General features: G+C 34.9%; 1 protein-coding gene across 4 annotated transcripts in view; it reads left to right on the top strand.

The window, feature by feature from the left end:
* KIAA1109 (KIAA1109 ortholog) overlaps positions 1-18,217 on the top strand; it is a 195,544-nt gene that overhangs the window by 8,060 nt on the left and 169,267 nt on the right. For all 4 annotated transcript variants that reach the window (XM_010860282.1, XM_010860283.1, XM_010860280.1 and 1 more), the window contains exons 3-6: positions 5,395-5,525; positions 8,802-8,918; positions 9,917-9,995; positions 11,111-11,175. In XM_010860282.1, the coding sequence (XP_010858584.1) occupies positions 5,429-5,525; positions 8,802-8,918; positions 9,917-9,995; positions 11,111-11,175 (358 nt within the window). In that variant the 5' untranslated portion in view covers positions 5,395-5,428. The remainder of the gene's footprint in view (positions 1-5,394; positions 5,526-8,801; positions 8,919-9,916; positions 9,996-11,110; positions 11,176-18,217) is intronic.

Raw genomic sequence — 18,217 nt, 5'->3', positions numbered from 1 at the left:
TCATGGCTACAGTCACCACCTGCAGTGATTTTGGAACCCAAGAAAAATGTCTGTCACTGTTTCCATTGTTTCCCCATCTATTTGCCATGAAGTCATGGGACTGGATGCCATCATCTTAGTTTTCTGAATGTTGAATTTTAAGCCAACTTTTCCACTCTCCTCTTTCACTTTCATCAAGAAGCTCTTTAGTTGTTCTTCACTTTCTGCCATAAGGGTGGTGTCATCTGCATGTCTGAGGTTATTGATATTTCTCTTGGCAATCCTGATTCCAGCTTGTGCTTCATCCAGTCCAGCATTTCTCATGATGTACTCTGCATATAAGTTAAATAAGCAGGGTGACAATATACAGTCTTGATCTACTCCTTTTCCTATTTGGAACCAGTCTGTTATTCCATGTCCAGTTCTAACTGTTGCTTCCTGACCTGCATACAGGTTTCTCAAGAGGCAGGTCAGGTGGCCTGGTATTCCCTTCTCTTTAAGAATATTCCAGAGTTTGTTGTGGTTCACGCAATCAAAGGGTTTATAGTCACAGTCATAGTCAATAAAGCAGAAGTAGATGTTTTTCTGGAACTCTTGCTTTTTTGATGGTCCAATGGATGTTGGCAATTTGATCTCTGGTTCCTCTTCCTTTTCTAAATCCAGCTTGAACATATGGTAGTTAACGGTTCACAAATTGTTGAAGCCTGGCTTGGAGAATTTTGAGCATTACTTTATTAGTGTGTGAGATGAGTGCAATTGTGCAGTAGTTTGAGCATTCTTTGGCATTGCCTTTCTTTGCGATTGGAATGAAGACTGACCTTTCCTAGTCCTATGGCCACGACTGAGTTTTCCAAATTTGCTGACATATTGAGTGCAGTGCTTTCACAGCATCATCTTTTAGGATTTGAAATAGCTCCACTGGAATTCCATCACCTCCACTAGCTTTGTAGTGATGCTTCCTAAGGCCCACTTGACTTCTCATTCCAGGCTGTCTGGCTCTAGGTCAGTGATCACACCATTGTAATTATCTGGGTCATGAAGCTCTTTTTTGTACAGTTCTTCTGTGTATTCTTGCCACCTCTTCTTAATATCTTCTGCTTCTGTTAGGTCCATACCATTTCTGTCCTTTATTGTGCCCATCTTTGCATGAAAAGTTCTCTTTGTAACTCTAATTTTCTTGAAGAGATCGCTAGTCTTTCCCATTCTATTGTTTTCCTCTGTTTCTTTGCATTGATTATTGAGGAAGGTTTTCTTATCTCTCCTTGCTATTCTTTGGAACTCTGCATTCAAATAGATATATCTTTCCTTTTCTCCTTTGCCATTTGTGTCTTTTCTTTTCTCAGCTTTTTAAGGCCTCATCAGACAACTATTTTGCCTTTTTGCATTTCCTTTCTTTGGGGATTGTCTTGATCCCTGCCTCCTGTACAGTGTCACAAACCTCCATCCATAGTTCTTCAGGCACTCTACCAGATCTAATTCCTTGATCTTTTTATCACTTCCACTGTATAATCATACGGGATTTGATTTAGGTCATACCTGAATGATCTAGTAGTTTTCCCTACTTTCTTCAATTTAGGTCTGAATTTGGCAATAAGAAGTACATTATCTGAGCCACAGTCAGCTCCCAGTCTTGTTTTTGCTGACTGTATAGAGCTTATCCATCTGTGGTTTCAAAGAATATAATCAGTCTGATTTCGGTATTGACCATCTGGTGATCTCCATGTGTGGAGTCTTCTCTTGTGTTGTTGGAAGAGGGTGTTTGCTATGACCAGTGCATCGTCTTGGCAAAACTCTTATCTGCCTTTGCCCTGCTTCATTCTGTACTCCAAGGCCAAATTTGCCTCTTACTCCATGTATTTCTTGACTCCCTACTTTTGCATTCCAGTCCCCTATAATGAAAAGGACATCTTTTTTCGGTGTTAATTCTAGATGGTCTAGTAGGTATTCATAGAACTGTTCAGCTTCAGCTTATTCAGCATTGCTGGTCTGGGCATAGACTTGGATTACTGTGATAGTGAATGGTTTGCCTTGGTAATGAACAGAGATCATTTTGTCATTTTTGAGATTGCATCCAGGTACTGCATTTTGGGCCCTTTTGTTGACTATGATGGCTACTCCATTTCTTCTAAGGGATTCTTGCCAACAGTAGTAGGTATAATGGTCATCCTAATTAAATTCACCAATTTGAATTTTAGTTTTTAGTTTGCTGATACATAAAATGTCGATGTTCACTCATCATCTCCTGTTTGACCACTTCCAATTTGCCTTGATTCACAGACCTAACATTCCAGGTTCCTATGCAGTATTGCCCTTTACAGCGTCGGACTTTACTTCCATCACTAGTCACATCCCCAACTGGGTGTTTTTTTTTTGCTTTGGCTCTGTCTCTCCATGCTTTCTGGAGTTATTTCTCCACTGTTCTCCAGTAGCATATTGGACACCTACCGACCTGTGGAGTTCATCTTTCAGTGTCCTGTCTTTTTGCCTTTTCATACTGTTCATGGGGTTCTCAAGGCAGGAATACTGAACTGGTTTGTCATTCCCTTCTCCAGTGGACCATGTTTTGTCAGAACTTTCCACCATGACCCGTCCGTCTTGGGTGACCCTACATTGCATGGCTCATAGTTTCATTGAGTTAGACAAGGCTGTGGTCCATGTGATCAGATTGGTTAGTTTCCTGTGATTGTGGTTTTCAGTCTGTCTGCCCTCTGATGGAAAAGGAAGGGTAAGAGGCTTATGGAAGCTTCCTGATGGGAGAGACTGACTTCACCTTGTGGCTTTTAGCATAAACTGTTTAGGTAGGAAAGAGGAAACAACCAGGTTGTTTTTTATTCCATCATTTACTCAGTGAAGGTTATGCAGTAGGTTCTTAAATCAATCTCCATTTCATCTTCTTTAAGATATTGTCTGAACCTATCTCAAACTTTGCCACACTTTTGAGGGATTGTGTGGCACTTAAGCAATGTGGCCAAGTGTATAGCCCCAGTTCAGACTGGGTTTTCTGTGTCCAGTGTTGTTTTTAGACACTTCCCTTAGGCCAGGATGTCTCCTTTATTTTAGGGCCTTTGTTAAGGCTTAGCCTTTACTTCTGTACTTGCTCAAAATATATTCTTTTAACTACTGTTAACAACAGTATAGCAGCCTTTGTCTGTTGATTTCTGTTAATGATTTTGCATTAACTAGTAATTGGACAAATGTTGGTAAAACTGTGATACTACAGCTTTCTGTCTTGACAATTCTTAAAGTGATGGGTGGTCCAAGTGATTTTGCATGAAGACTGTGGATCCTTTTGGCAGGGAGATCACTTCCCGTTTTATATGGAGATCTGAATGCCAGCCTATATCCCTCATGGAGTACCCGCTAGGAGTCACTAGGTGCTCTTTTCATCAACCCAGTAGTGTGCTGGCGATACATATGTAAAATGGAAAAATAAGTTTGAGATAGGTTCAGACGTTATTTTATAATATGTAAACCATTATATAATATATGAATATTTGGTTTAGATTGTAGGCCTTCTCAAAGTGTTTTCTCCCTTTTAAAATTTTTACTTTTTTTAGTCTCAAAAGATAAGAAAGAGAAAGCTCATGTTGTAAAAATTAGCCTCCTAATTTTGCTACTAGTTCATAGATTTTTTTCAAAGTATTGTAAAATGTAGCATTTCACCTCAGTTTTATTTAAATATAATTGACATATAACACTGTATTACTTCAAGGTGTACCACATAATGATTTGATATATGATCAAAATGATTACCACAATAAGTTTAGGTAACATCCATCATCTCGAATAATTACACATTGTTCTCATGATATGAACGATTAAAACATATTTTCTTAGCAGCTTTCAATATGCACTACACTATTGTTTACAGTCACCATGCTGTTTTTAAATTCCCAGAACTTATTTATCTTATAACTGAAAGTCTGTATCCTTTGACCCTCTTCAGTCATTTCCACCACCCCATGCCCTTGCCTTCCACTCCCTGGATGAGGGTATGGCAGCCTACTCCAGTTTTCTTGCCTGGAGAATCCCCTTGGACAGAGGAGCCTGGCGGGCGCAGTCCATGGGGTCGCAAGAGCTGGAACAACTGAGTGACTAAGCACAGCACGGCATGCCTTTGACTACCACCAATGTTTTCAATACATTAACATTTCTTACTTACTTTCTAAACCACAGGAAAAAAAGCTTACTGAAAAATGAAAACATTAAAGTTGCTCTAGCAATTTTGCCCTAGGTTTTCATATACTTTTAATAATAAACCTTTTGTTACTGAACTCATTTTTTTAAAATAAATTTTTAATTTGCCTCTAAATTATAGTGTTTTCAACAATGCAGACATATGAAATGTTGTAATCCTCTTGTAGACAGTATCTTGCAATGTTGTCTCATCCAGTTTTTAAACTTGTTTTGTGACCTGTGAAGATAGGATTGTGATGAGTAAACAGAAAAACATTTTGAGAAGGTTATAAGCTAACTGTATGGAATTTCAACTAGAAAGTTGTCCTCACATATCTTTCTATTTTAAAATCTGTTTTTCTGACTCTCCATGAAAGTCATGTATGCTGTTTGGTCATAAAGGATTATTAACTGTGTAGCTTTCTTTGTCTAACTTTTCTTCTCCTTTTCCTGATTTATCACAAGGTAATTTTGTTATAGATGGGTTGGGTTAGTCATGTTAATACTGTACTCTCAGAGGGATAATTTTCTGTTTCTTAGATCATAAAAAGAAGAACTTGCATTCCTTTTTGCTGATTCTCAGTCCATATACATATATACATACATACACGCACATATACACATACACATACATACACATACTCAGTTACACACACATAAATACGTTTGCATGTCTGGTCACAATTTGACGTGTATTATATTTTATCCTGATCATCTGATAGCAGGAGATCTGCTTAGTGTCCAGATTCTATCTAGAATGAATTTAAACTAGGAAGATTGTTTCTTCATGGAATAATGGGAATACACAGCTGATAGAGGTTAAGAAGGATTACTAAAGCTTAATATATAAATACTTTATAATTAAGTGGTAGTTTTGGGTACAAGTCTAGATGAATTTGTCTAATATTGATGACTGATATTTCCTGATTGTTGAGAATAAATATCTTTGGTTAGATTTAAGACTAATTATGTCCCTCTTATTTTGAGCCAGAGTTTAGTAATTGAACTTGGATCTCTATTCATACTTAGATTGGTGAATCAGGACTTTAAAAATATGATACATTGTCTTATATTTTATGTAGAAATGTGGACATCTTTGTTATTACTGTTTGTTATAGTTTTACATTCCTCTCTTTGAAGAAAGCAGAATATGATTTAGTAAACTTTCACATTTATTAAATTCACCTTTCTTCCCCTTACATAGGTTAAATTCTAAATTTAACTTTTGAACTCTTTCAGGCCTTTTAGATGCTATTCTGGAAAAATTTTAGTAATGGATCAAAGAAAGAATGAGAGTATTGTTCCTAGTATCACTCAACTAGAAGATTTTCTTACAGAACACAATTCCAACGTTGTTTGGCTCCTTGTTGGTAAGTAGAATATATTTTCTTGTACTTTATTTTGTGTATGAATTAACAGCTGCCAGATTTTAAGCTGTAGTTCACTGAGGTTAGTGTGCTTACAATACCATTTGTTTGTGTTTTTGGAGACAAGTATTTTAATCTGTGTTTCTATGAATATTTGCTCTGGAAACTGCTCTTGAGGGCTGTTTTCCTTAGGCTGCTTCCTTGTCTGTGTTAGGGGAAGTGGGATGATAAGAGACCTAGCTTTTCTTTGCTGTTTCAGATCAGCTCTTCCATTTCCCATCCGAACATACACGCAAACACTTTTGTTTTATTATAAAGTGATAAATCCTCATGGTAAATGTTTTTGCCTAATTAAATGTTATCTCTTTCCTCATTCCTTATGTACCTGACAGTGGAATTTTCCAGTAATGATTTTTTTGTCTTATATTCCAGAACTTTTCTAGGTATACACAAATAATACAAAGCAGTATATAATTAAATTGCAGAGAGAGGGAAGACGTATGAGTGAGTGAATGAATATGAACAGATAAGGAGAAATACATCAAGTACTGAGAAAGGGAGCAATTACTGTAGGTTGTTACTGTCCAGGATGTTTCATGGAAGAACGCTATTTGATTTGAATTTTAGCATAGGAATTAGAAAAGTGCAGAGAGGAAAATAGAAAGGGTAAGATGGAGTGAGAGAGGAAAGGGAGGTGATGGAAATATTTATTAAACATCTGTGTACCATGTGCCACAAGCATTTTGCGTGTGTTATCTCAGTAATGTTCACAGCAGACTTATGAAGGTAGCTGATATTTTCCTATTAACCTATTGGGGAATTGAGACCCATAAAAATTAAATAACTTGCACAGGTTACACAATTGTTCTTTTTCTTGAATGTAGGCTTGTGCTTCTTTCATGATGCTGTGTGATAGGGTTACAGTAGAGGAGAACTGTATATAAAGGGAATTATAATAATTTATGGTTTGTAGGTAGGATTGGCTTACCATTTAAACTTTGTTTTTTCTCCCCTAATTGATGAACATGAACTATTCTAAATTATCATAATGAAAACTTAAAAGTAAAATGAAGTGCAAAATAATACTATGAAATATAATTTCATAAAAACAGCATTGAAAATTATCTTTTAGTTTAATTAAAGGCAGACATCTTTCTTATATCCTGTGTGCCCCCTTTCCTATCATTTAGAATTTCTGGTTTTTTTTTTATGCATGGTATACAGCTCCTTTCTTTCAGGTGAAAATAATAACAACAACCAGGAAAACAATGAGGGGTTGTTTAATCTCTCTATTTTACTAATGGTCTTACAATATGGAAGGGCATGGAGTGGGGAGGGACATGATACACTGAAAGGGCCACAGCTCCCAGGGGGTCTACTTTCTGAGATGAGAGCGTGCTTTCTCAGCAAATACCTTTGCCTTTCTGAAGAGCCCATAGCAACTTGCTGTTCACACAGTGATTCACGGTAAAAATTAATACAGGATGACTTTAAGTTTAAAATAATATTGTATCTTCAAAATAATTGTTCAAAAGAATTGTTCTAGAAATAATTTTTATGGACAAATCATAGCACTTGATACCTCAAAGCTATTAACATCAGTCTAAGCTACCATAAGTAATTAATGATGTATTTTGACTCTCAGTGAATGCTTTGTTTTAGGTATGTTAACATAATTTTTTAAAAGTACAAACTTAATACAGTGTTGCTAAAAGGTTACATATATTAAATTGCTTTATATTACTTTGTCTTAATCTAGAAAATAGTTATACTTTTCAAATGCATAAGTAAAAGAAAATTTATCAAAAAATACGTTCTTGTATTTTGTCATTTATGTATTAAGGAGTTAGGTGTTTTGGGAGGAATATTACAGATTTTATTAGTGACTATAAACTTTTCATGAAAAATGGTCAAATATAGAATAACATGTATTGAAGCGTATTTAATGGTGTTCTTTAAAAGTAAGTTACTGTGTTACCAATTGCAACATAATAATATTAATATTTGGTGGCCTATTCAATATAGATATGCCTTTCAGTTCAGTCGCTCAGTTGTGTCCGACTCTTTGCGACCCCATGAATCGCAGCACGCCAGGCCTCCCTGTCCATCACCAACTCCCGGAGTTCACTGAGACTCAACATCCATTGAGTCAGTGATGCCATCCAGCCATCTCATCCTCTGTTGTCCCCTTCTCCTCCCGCCCCCAATCCCTCCCAGCATCAGAGTCTTTTCCAGTGAGTCGACTCTTCGCAGGAGGTAGCCAAAGTACTGGAGTTTCAGCTTCAGAATCATTCCCTCCAAAGAAATCCCAGGGCTGATCTCCTTCAGAATGGACTGGTTGGATCTCCTTGCAGTCCAAGGGACTCTCAAGAGTCTTCTCCAACACCACAGTTCAAAAGCATCAATTCTTTGGCGCTCAGCCTTTTTCACAGTCCAACTTTCACATACATACATAGCCTTGACTAGACGAACCTTTGTTGGCAAAGTAATGTCTCTGCTTTTGAGTATGCTATCTAGGTTGGTCATAACTTTCCTTCCAAGGAGTAAGCGTCTTTTAATTTCATGGCTGCAGTCACCATCTGCAGTGATTTTGGGGCCCAAAAAAATAAAGTCTGACACTGTTGCCACTGTTTCCCCATCTATTTCCCATGAAGTGATGGGACCAGATGCCATAATATGCCTTTAAGTAGGTTAAATTTCTCACTTCTTTCCAACAGTATTTTAAAAGCAGAGACTGTTGATTTGTTTTTAAAGTGACTTTTCTCTGATGTAAAAAAATCATCAGTTTTCGTAAAAAAATCATCAGTGTTCTTGGTAAGTGACTGTAGCCTTTAGGAAATAGCTTAAGAATGAACTCTGAGTCTAATAAAGGTAGATTTTTTTTTTTTCCAGAATATTCAGAAATATGGGCTTTCTTTTCCCAGAACACTTTGTGTGTGTTTAATAAATAAAACTGTACAAAGTAGTGTAAAATGAAACAGAAAAAAAGGAAAGTAGTTTTACTTGAAACATTGTTTTACTTGATCTGATTGAAATCTCAATTTTTCTGGTGAATGACTAAAGAGAATGAATTTGAAAGGTGGGTAAAGTAGAATCAACCTCTGGTTTTAAAACTTCAAGTATTAAATTGTAAGAGGACATGTTACTGTTTGGAAGAAAATCTTCTCGTTTCTGAACATGATAAATGATCTTTTACTAACAAATTTTTATTAAAATGTTAAGGTGATCAAAAGGAAATGTATAGTGAGATCCTTTTTTTGCATTCTTTTCTTCCAACAGCTACTATTTTGTCTTGTGGATGGATTATTTATCTCACGTATTATAATTCTCGGAATGTTGGCCTTATTTTAACACTGGTTCTTAACAGATTATACAAGCATGGCTATATTCATATTGGTAAGTCTGAGTAATTTTTTTTTTCTTCTGTGTAATCTGGAAATTGTAAGTTTATTTTGTAAACACGCAGTGGCTTTAGAAATTTACTTTTGTTTCATGAAAGTTAAACTAATCTACCTGAAATTTCTCTAATATAGTACCCCGACTAGAGTTGAACTACCATTTGGTTATGTCCTTTACCTCGTTCTTATTTCCCAAAGGGTTTCTGTAGTAGCCTTTTGACTTTTTTGGATTACAAGAGATCCTCATTAAAATAATTTGAATTATCTGGACACATATAAAAAATGGAACTGGATATTTCTCAACATTCTACCATCCAAAGAAAATTTCTAATGCTTGATGAAGTTCTGCTTTTTTAAAAAAAACTGATACCTAAAAAATCTATAACTAAGTGGAATCATCTTGTGTACTTCATTTTGTAGCTTTTGTTATTAATTTAACCTACTTATAAATGGGAAGTTTGCAAGTAGATAGGAGGGTATATTAGGAAGTCATATTCTTTGGAAAAACCCTGAACCACTGGGAAAAAGAGGTGAGGGATCACCTAATAGAATATTTCTGCTCTTCCTTAGAGTACCTCTTACTGGTCATAAATAAAAGTTCTCTCAAACATAAGTAGTCTTTCATTAATTTGAGGCAATGACTGGTTCCTGGAGTCACCGAAATTAATGGAGAAAAATGGTGAACTGCTTTGGGTTCATTTAATGACTGTGCCTAATCAAGAGAATTATTCATAGAAGTAGCTGTTAAACTAACGTCCTCATATAATTATTTAGTAACTCAGTTCATAGTAATGATATCTATGGCACTTTTTCTTACATTTGAGGGGAAAGTGACAAGATTAATAAGGCTGTAAGGATATCAGGAAAGAAGTAGGGAAAGAACATTTAATTATTGAATAAATTGAATGTGAAGATTATTTAAAGCTTTTAGGGCTCTACTGTTTTTCAAAACAATTACATTAATTGCTGTTGGGTTTTTTTTTTTTCCTACAACAGGTTCATTTTCTTTCTCTGTTCTTTCTGGAAAAGTCATGGTTCGTGAAATCTATTATATTACAGAAGACATGTCTATTAGGTAAAAATAAATGTCCATCTTAAATCTGAAATATTATAAACTTTTTAAATTATAATACTGAATTGAATATGGCTTGCTTTTTCATAGGAACGATGTTGGATTTTCAAATAAAACCATAAATCAGCAATCATTTTTTTCAGTGATTCATACCTGGTGAATTGATTTTTTTTTTTTTAATGTTTCTATCCATGGATTAATTTAGCTAAGGTTTACACTGGCCAAAAAAATCATATTTGAATAGCAGCTTATAGAAATGGACAATCTCATATCATCCCTAGTTTTAAAAATAGAGCATTAGATTACTTGAGCATTTTTGTTGTAGAATTCATTGTGGTCATTTGTTATATAAGCAAGGATCGGGGTGTTGATATCTCTTATCCATTATCCCTTTTTTATATATAGTGAAATTTTAGAATAATTTAACCTTAATAGCATTTCTAGTTTTACCTTATGAAATAGATGAAAATTGAATATAATGAAAAATGATAGTTCATATATTTGATATAGTCTGTATTCTGTAAGCCTTGAAAGAAAAGCTTACTCTATTCATGTGATTTTCTTAAAATTTGTTACTTGGATAAAACTTGGAGACACTAAATTAGTTGAGAAGTGCTAGAGTTTAGCAGCACTCATACCTCACTTATAATAGTAGAGGTAACTTCTTTGTGAGTCTAAAACTATTTCCAAGTTAAAAGTAAAAGTTAGGCTATAATTCTACCCTTTGGGGAGATGCAGTGATATGTCATTATAGAAATGAAAGAAAATCTTTACAAGTTTTCCCTTTGTGTGCTAATATCTTCCTTTCAAGATTTGACTTTTAGTTTATATAATTTTCATTTAAAAAATATCACTTGAAAAAGAAAAAGTTTTTTCTGTTAACACTTTATTTTCCTACTAAATGTTATTTGGTATTACAGTTTACCTAAACAGAAGAATCTAAGAGCTTTTACAGATCTTTTCCTTTCTTAATTGGAAGAGTATGAAACGTCTAAGTGTGCTAGTGTCCAGTTTTCTGTATTTCCCTATTATCAGTTTCCTGCTTTTTTATGATAACTAAGAAATGAGTTAAATAAATTGTTGTTTAAGCTTTCAATTTTGTAATTTATCTTGCTTAGAATTCAAGATGGATTTATAATTTTTCGGTGGTGGAAAATGTATAATCCAAAGCAGAAGCAACATGGTAAGCAACGTGGTTTCATTTTTTCATGTATTTGAAATCTTCAGTAATATAATCAGAATTTTCATTTGTAGATGTTGAAATGTTTCACATTTTGTAATAGATAAAAATATTTTTAAAACCTTTGGAGTTTACAGAACTGATTTTAACATTCCTTAGCTGAAAATCCTGCAGCAGCTTTCCTCTGCGTGGTTAAATTTAGTTTCTTTAGTCTATTGTTTATTTAGGGTTATTCTCAGTATGACCCTTACCCACATTTCTAGTCTTACCTCCTATTACATCTGTGGACTTAATCCCATACTGTGGTTAAAGTGGCTTTCCTAGCACTCTTTAATCACTGTACTAAGATGCTTATCTTTTTAGCTTCTTTGCTTTATTCATACTTTTACATAACATTGCTACTAATTCGCATTTATCTACTATGGTAAGGATGTGTAGGAAAGAGGAAATGCATACTCTAGACTCTCTTCTGTTTCTGCTTTTTATCATCAGAATTTTATCTCAGTATATTCTGCTCACCTGTTCATTTCACAACTCTAGGTGCTCCTGTCTGTGCCTGTAACTTTTCTTCTCTACATTAACCACACCAGTGGCCTCAAGGAGAGGAAACCTTGTCTTTACTTTCTAGAATAGTAATTCGCAAACACGTTTGATCTCAGGATTTGTTACATTATAAATAATTGAGGATTCCAAAGAGGTTTTATTTATTAAGTTGTATCTGTTTAATATTTGCTGCATTCAAATTAAGCCTGGTCATAATAGAAACATTTTAATCATTAAAAATATTTATAATAAATCCGTTACATATGTTAAATAGCACTTTATGAAGAATAATTTTTCCAAAGCAAAAATATAGTGAGAAGACTGACATCGTTTTAAATTTTGCAAATATTTTAAATGTCTCTCCTAATGGAAGGTAATTGAATTCTCACCTCTGCTTTCATATTCATATACTTCTTATAGCCTTTAAAAAACCCCATTGTCCACTCATGAAAATGACTCTTAAAAAGTCAAATATCTTAGTATAATAATATTATCAAAATAATTTTGACTTTGTGTTCCCCAAGAAAGGGTCTCAGGATCCCCCCAGAGGTCCCTGGACCATACTTTTTGATAACTACTTTTAAGGAGAATTTAAGTGCTACCTGGGAGTGTAGGGTCAAAAGAGAATGAAACCCCTCCACCTTTTCTTAGGTATGAGGACCTGTGTTTCAGGCTCCCCAGTGAGGTTCTGAAATGGTGGTTGGTTCTGTATAATTTTGGAACTTTCCAACTAAGTGTTGGGTTGTGTGTATGTGAGCTCCCCTAAGAATCTCATCATGATGTATACTGTTTTTTCTATGGGAAAATAGAGTAAAGTTCTGAAAGTTTTAAAACTTAGCAAAAGTTTGAGCTACCCTAAATTATTTTTAGATTTCCCTATTGTTTCACTGTTGTTTAGTCTTTTTTTTTAAACTATCATTGCCTTCCTCCCACATATCTTTCATCCCTCCTATATAAAACATAATGTACTCTACCTTGAAAATGTTGGCATTAATGGGTTAGAATTTGACATCTGCAGAGTTAATGAAACCTGAATTATTAGAAAGAATAATGGGCAAATTTCATTTCTGGAAAAAGTTTTCTAAAAGTTAGAGTTGTATATTAGATAGTTTTGAACAGAAGCTCAGTGACTTCTTATGATAAAAGTGTTCTGTGGACCTTTGAAATAGGCTTTTTGCAGTCTCTCATCTGTGATTGAGAATGGCTCTGTGTCATTACCTGTCTTCAGTCTATGATTTTGGAATTTTGGTTGTTAAACCAACCTTTTTACCTCATTTCTTAGTAGTTACTGTAAGCATTCTCACAGGAGAATAAAATGTCCTTTAGGTAATATGTTAGTGCATTGGGAATCTTTTGTTTTTAAGTTTTGACTTTTTATTAATAAGAAAGTACTTTCCTACATTGCTTAGGTATTGTGGAGAGAATATTCTTGATTCTTTTTTAAATTTGACTGTAAGTCTTAAAGGTGGTACTTAAAGATATCTTACACTTTAGAGGTGGTTAAAGCTCATTCCTGAGAGCCAGATTCTTTTGAGTTCAGTTCTAGTTTCTAACACATTCACTTAATTTTGGGCATGCCCAGTATTTCTACCCTTGATTTAGTTTGAAAAGTGCATCTAGGTTGTGCCTTAGAGATAGATTTCTTTAGGAGAGTATTTTTCCTCAGCATGTCATGCTTCTGTTAATCTTGCAGTCTGTGTGATAAGGTCTCGCTGTTTTGATTTAATCTTTTTTCTTTTTACATGTTAGTTAACATAAATTTTGAAAGCAAGGTTACAGTGGAGCCAAAACAAAAGTTCTCTTCATTTATATAGCTTGTTTGTGGTAAAACAAACAAACCCACCCTATTTTATATTTGCATTAGAAGTTTTATTCCAGATTTTTTTCCCCCCTTGGTGTTTTAAAATGATAATGTGAACTGATAAAGCTGTAGGGAAATGGTGGTTTGAGGAGGCCCATTTGACCTAACACCACCCCACCCAATGCTCTTGACTCCAGAATTCCAAGGAACACAGAAAACAACCGATTTTTCTCGAAATCCATCATCAGTTTGGAAACAGCTAATGTCCTCAAAGCCCCCTCATTTTGTAGATGGAAAAATCATAAGTTCCTCTGATTATAGCTGTTAAAATCAGAACAAAAACTCAGGTCTGCTAACTTCCAGTCTAGTGTCCCTTGTATTTATTAAATAGCCTTGTCAAATGTGGCCCAAGAGGGTTCTTGAAGATTCTTATGTATAAATAAACACTTATCACAGCTTATGGGAGGAATGAAGGTATTTGAAGTATCCAGAGGTAACTGCAGGTTGTAAACTAGGCCTACTGGGATTGCCCACTTCAGAATTTTCATTGATATGGGGGATACCGTCTTAAATTGTTTACAGTCTTTTGTTTTGAAGAAAATAATTACTTCATTTTATCATGAAATGTTAACATCTCCTTAAAGTGGTTTGCTGTTCACCACAATTCTTGAATGAGGGTCAAGAATAACTGACCCAAGTTCTTTAAGAAAGAGGTAACTTTCGATGAAAATCTTTACCTAATTTAACAGATACTTATTTTACATTCACTCTACTGATCATTGTGCTAATCTGGAGGGGGAATAAAAAATAAAGAGTATTATTCAAAATTATTTGAGGGAATAAATGCATACAAACAATTGTAATTAAAGAAAAAAGAGAACAGTGAGTGTGTGTTGAGGAAAAACAGTGAACCATCCTCAGAATTACCAATTTTGATATGGACCACTTGGTGTGGTCCCAGCAAATTCATGGTGTTTAAAGTTCTGTCTATTTGTCAAGGAGGCAGAATGGTAGAGGGCTTCCCAGGTGGTGCTAGTGGTAAAGAACCTGCTCGCCAATGCTGCAGATTTAAGAGACCTGGGTTCGATCTTGGGTTGGGAAAATACCCTGGAGGAGGAAATAGCAACTCACTCCAGTATTCTTGCCTGGAGAATCCCTTGGACAGAGGAGCTTGGCAGACTACAGTCCACAGGGTCCCAAAGAGTCGGACACAACTGAAGTGACTTAGCACACATGCAGACACGCACAGAATGGAAAAGCTGTTGTGAAAGTTCCATCTCTTAAGTAGCATGCTTGGTGATGACAGTGAATATAGGATTGTGTCAGGTATAGGTGGAGTGGAAGGGAGGGTAGCTCAGATGAAATAACTGGTTTGACCAATGGCATTGAGGTTTGAAAACAGGTGTGTTTAGGAATTCACAACGCCATATGGTGGTAAATATAAGGTAAAGGAATAATAGGGGATAAGATGGAAGCTATGTAATGGAGGTTGTTGAACACTGGCAAGCCACTGCCATGAAAGGTTTTGGGGCAGGGGAGTGACATGAACTTAGCTCACTTCAAAGAATATGGCAAAATGTAATCACTATTTAAGATGCATAAATGCAGTCTAATATAAATTGCTCTAATATTGGTTCTTTCATGACTGGCTCTCCCCTGTCATTTCTTTATGTCTCGGATTCTTTTTGTCACTCTTAATGCTAACATAAATTTCTGTTTCTGCCCTCTCTGTAATTGTCCATAATGTAGAGCAGAAACATTATCATGATTTTTGGATATTTTATGTTCTTAATACTGAAGAACATTTAGTCTAAATTGTTCTTTCTTGTTTTTTTATGCCAGAAGTTTGCAGTAGAAAAAAGATTTCAAACCTCCATTTTACAGTGATGTTAAAAGTTGGTAGGCTTTACCAGTTATACTTTTATAATTCTAATTATTTGCTCATAGTTTTACCTACATTTGAAAATTTACATGTATGTGCTCATGAAGAGCACAACTTTGATGAATGGCCAAAGAAGTTTCTCTTCCATATGCTTTTAAAATATATTCTCTGTTGTAAAGGATGACATTCTTAAAAATGTGCTCATAGTCACATCCTTCAAAGGTAAAGACACAATGCCAAACAGCAGTGCAGGAATAATCAGTTTGGTCTAAGTACATGATTAGTCTGGCATGATTAACGGGCATCATTTAGAATATAGTGTATAGAGGAGTGAATAGGCCAGAAAGTGTTGTACAATATTGTAGAATATGGGTTAAAATAGTAGGCTATATTCAATAATATGACCTTACAGTCTAGTTATTATTTCTTGCTTATTAAGGGCAGATCCACGTGCGTTGATAGTTAATCAAGAGGAAATAGAGATAATTGATGTTTCTTTGTGGCAAATTTAAAAGCCTAACTGGGGCATGTGTCTGAGTAGATATATGGCCACTAGCCATCTAAGGAGACAGGTCCCTTCTGTGAGTAGGGTCAAGATTTTCATTAGGAAGTTTTAGAACTCCTCTATTAGGAGAAAAGAGTGTCCAGTGCAAAACTACTATGCCATAGAGCTTGGTTGAGATAATTTAAGCCAGGAGCAGTTTTAAAGTTGTTACTTGTCCAGTGTAACTCTTTACAAAAGAGAAAAAAAATAATACATCTAATTTGTTTACCATAGAATTTGTTGTAAAATATTTCCTAAGTCATGAACTAGTGATCTGTTATAGATGGGTTGTTGACTAAAGACTATTTAATGAGGATTTCAGTCAAAAGTCTTTATTTTGAGGATACTTAATTTTAAGGGATTCTTTTGGGAAACAAATAGCAGGACCAGTTACCTCTTAATATACAGTGATATATCATAGTATTTAAATTCATACTAGTCTGACTAGCTAGACATGCATCCTTCATATCCAGAGGAATTCTTAGATTATTAAGGAGTGAAAAGGTGATGGTAAAGTATGTCCCTATTATTTTGTTGCTTAGAAGTTTTAGCCTAGTATAATCTAGTACTGTTAAATATGTAGCATCTAAATCTTGTTTGTTAAATACATGAAGGAAATAAAAATCCCTGAACAATTTTTGAAAGGTCAATAGACTTGATTCTGAGTATATTACAAGGCCTTGGTAGCACTTAGATTTTTTACTACAAATAACATGTGTCCCAATTGCATAATTAAATAGTGCCTTTTTCCTGATTTCCCTTTGGAGAATAAGTCTCAATTAGCTATTTGTTCAGGAGACTTACACTGTTCTACAACATTTATTTACTTTTTTCCTTCATAAATTAACTGCTTGTTAAGAGCTTTTTACGTCTATACTTATATCTATTGGGCGATGCTTACTCCTTGAAAGGAAAGCTATGACAAACCTATGTATTAACCTATGTATTAAAAAGCAGAGACATCACTTTGCCAAGAAAGGTCCATACAGTCAAGCCATGATTTTTCCAGTAACCATATACAGATGTGAGAGTTGGACTGTAGAGACGTTTCAGTGCCGAAGAATTGATTCCTTCGCACTATGGTACTGGAAAGACTCTTGAGAGTCCCTTGGACAGTAAGGGGATCAAACTGGTCAATCCTAAAGGAAATTAACCCTGAATATTCATCAGACTGATGCTAAAACTGAAGCTCTGATGCAAACAGCCCACTCATTGGAAAAGACCCTGATGCTGGGAAACATTGAGGGCAGGAAGAGAAGGGGGCGACAGAGGATGAGATGGTTAGATAGCATCACTGACTCAATGGACATGAGTTCGAGCAAATTCTGGGAGATAGTGGAGGACAGAGGAGCCTGGTGTGCAACAGTCCTTGGGGTCGTAAGGAGTCAGACACAACTTAGTGACTGAATAACAATGAACACTTTATTAACAAATGAATTTGGGAAGCTCATTGTATGAATGTTTGATGACAAGAAGTATGAGAAGAAGATTCTGCCTTCAAGTGTAGAACATTATTAATGTAGAGAGATTTAAAAGAGCCAGTTGATTATACCTTTCTTAAATTATGTATTAATTAAAATTTTCTGTTTGACTCCAAGTGTCATCAGAATGAATGAAACCTAAAAACTGCTTTTAAAATTTCCAGGAGAGATAAATGTCAGTGAGAAATCTAGTGTTACCAGAATTTAACAATTAAATACTGCATTTAAGGTATGACTATTGATCAGTTTTTTGTAAAATGCAAAGAAATACCTGGACCCTTTTGACACATTTTTGTTTTCAGGGATTAATAACATTTTTGCTTTTGAAATAGCCATTATATTTATTGATAAAATTAATAAGTAATTTTATTTTGTGTTTAAGAACCAGTATTTGGAGACCTGGATTTTAGTCTTCCTCTGAGTTATATAATCTTGGGCTCTGACTGCTAAGGTTTGTTGTGAGGATTAAATGAAATTCTATGAGTAAAGTGCCTAGAACATAGCAACTGTTCAATAGAGATGAGCTGTTTTTATTATATCATACTATGAAATGAAAGACTGTTTAAAAAGAATAAAATTTGTTATAAATCAGTATGATTAGTAAGAATTTGACCTGCTAATGCAAGGAAACTAGTATTTATGGTATAACCATCTTACAGGTAGGTAGAGGTATTCTCATTTTATAGAGAGGATAAGGCAATGAGGCTAAGGGTGGTTAATGTACTGCCTTAGATCATAACATTTGTAAACAGTGTTACAGGAATTCAGTCTTACATCCTTTTTACTGTTTATTT

The sequence above is a fragment of the Bison bison genome, unplaced genomic scaffold (assembly GCF_000754665.1).
Source record: "Bison bison bison isolate TAMUID 2011002044 unplaced genomic scaffold, Bison_UMD1.0 scf7180017864465, whole genome shotgun sequence".
NCBI lineage: Eukaryota > Metazoa > Chordata > Mammalia > Artiodactyla > Bovidae > Bison > Bison bison.
The sequence above is the reverse complement of the archived record's forward strand: the minus strand, read 5'-3'. Positions and strand labels throughout refer to the sequence as shown.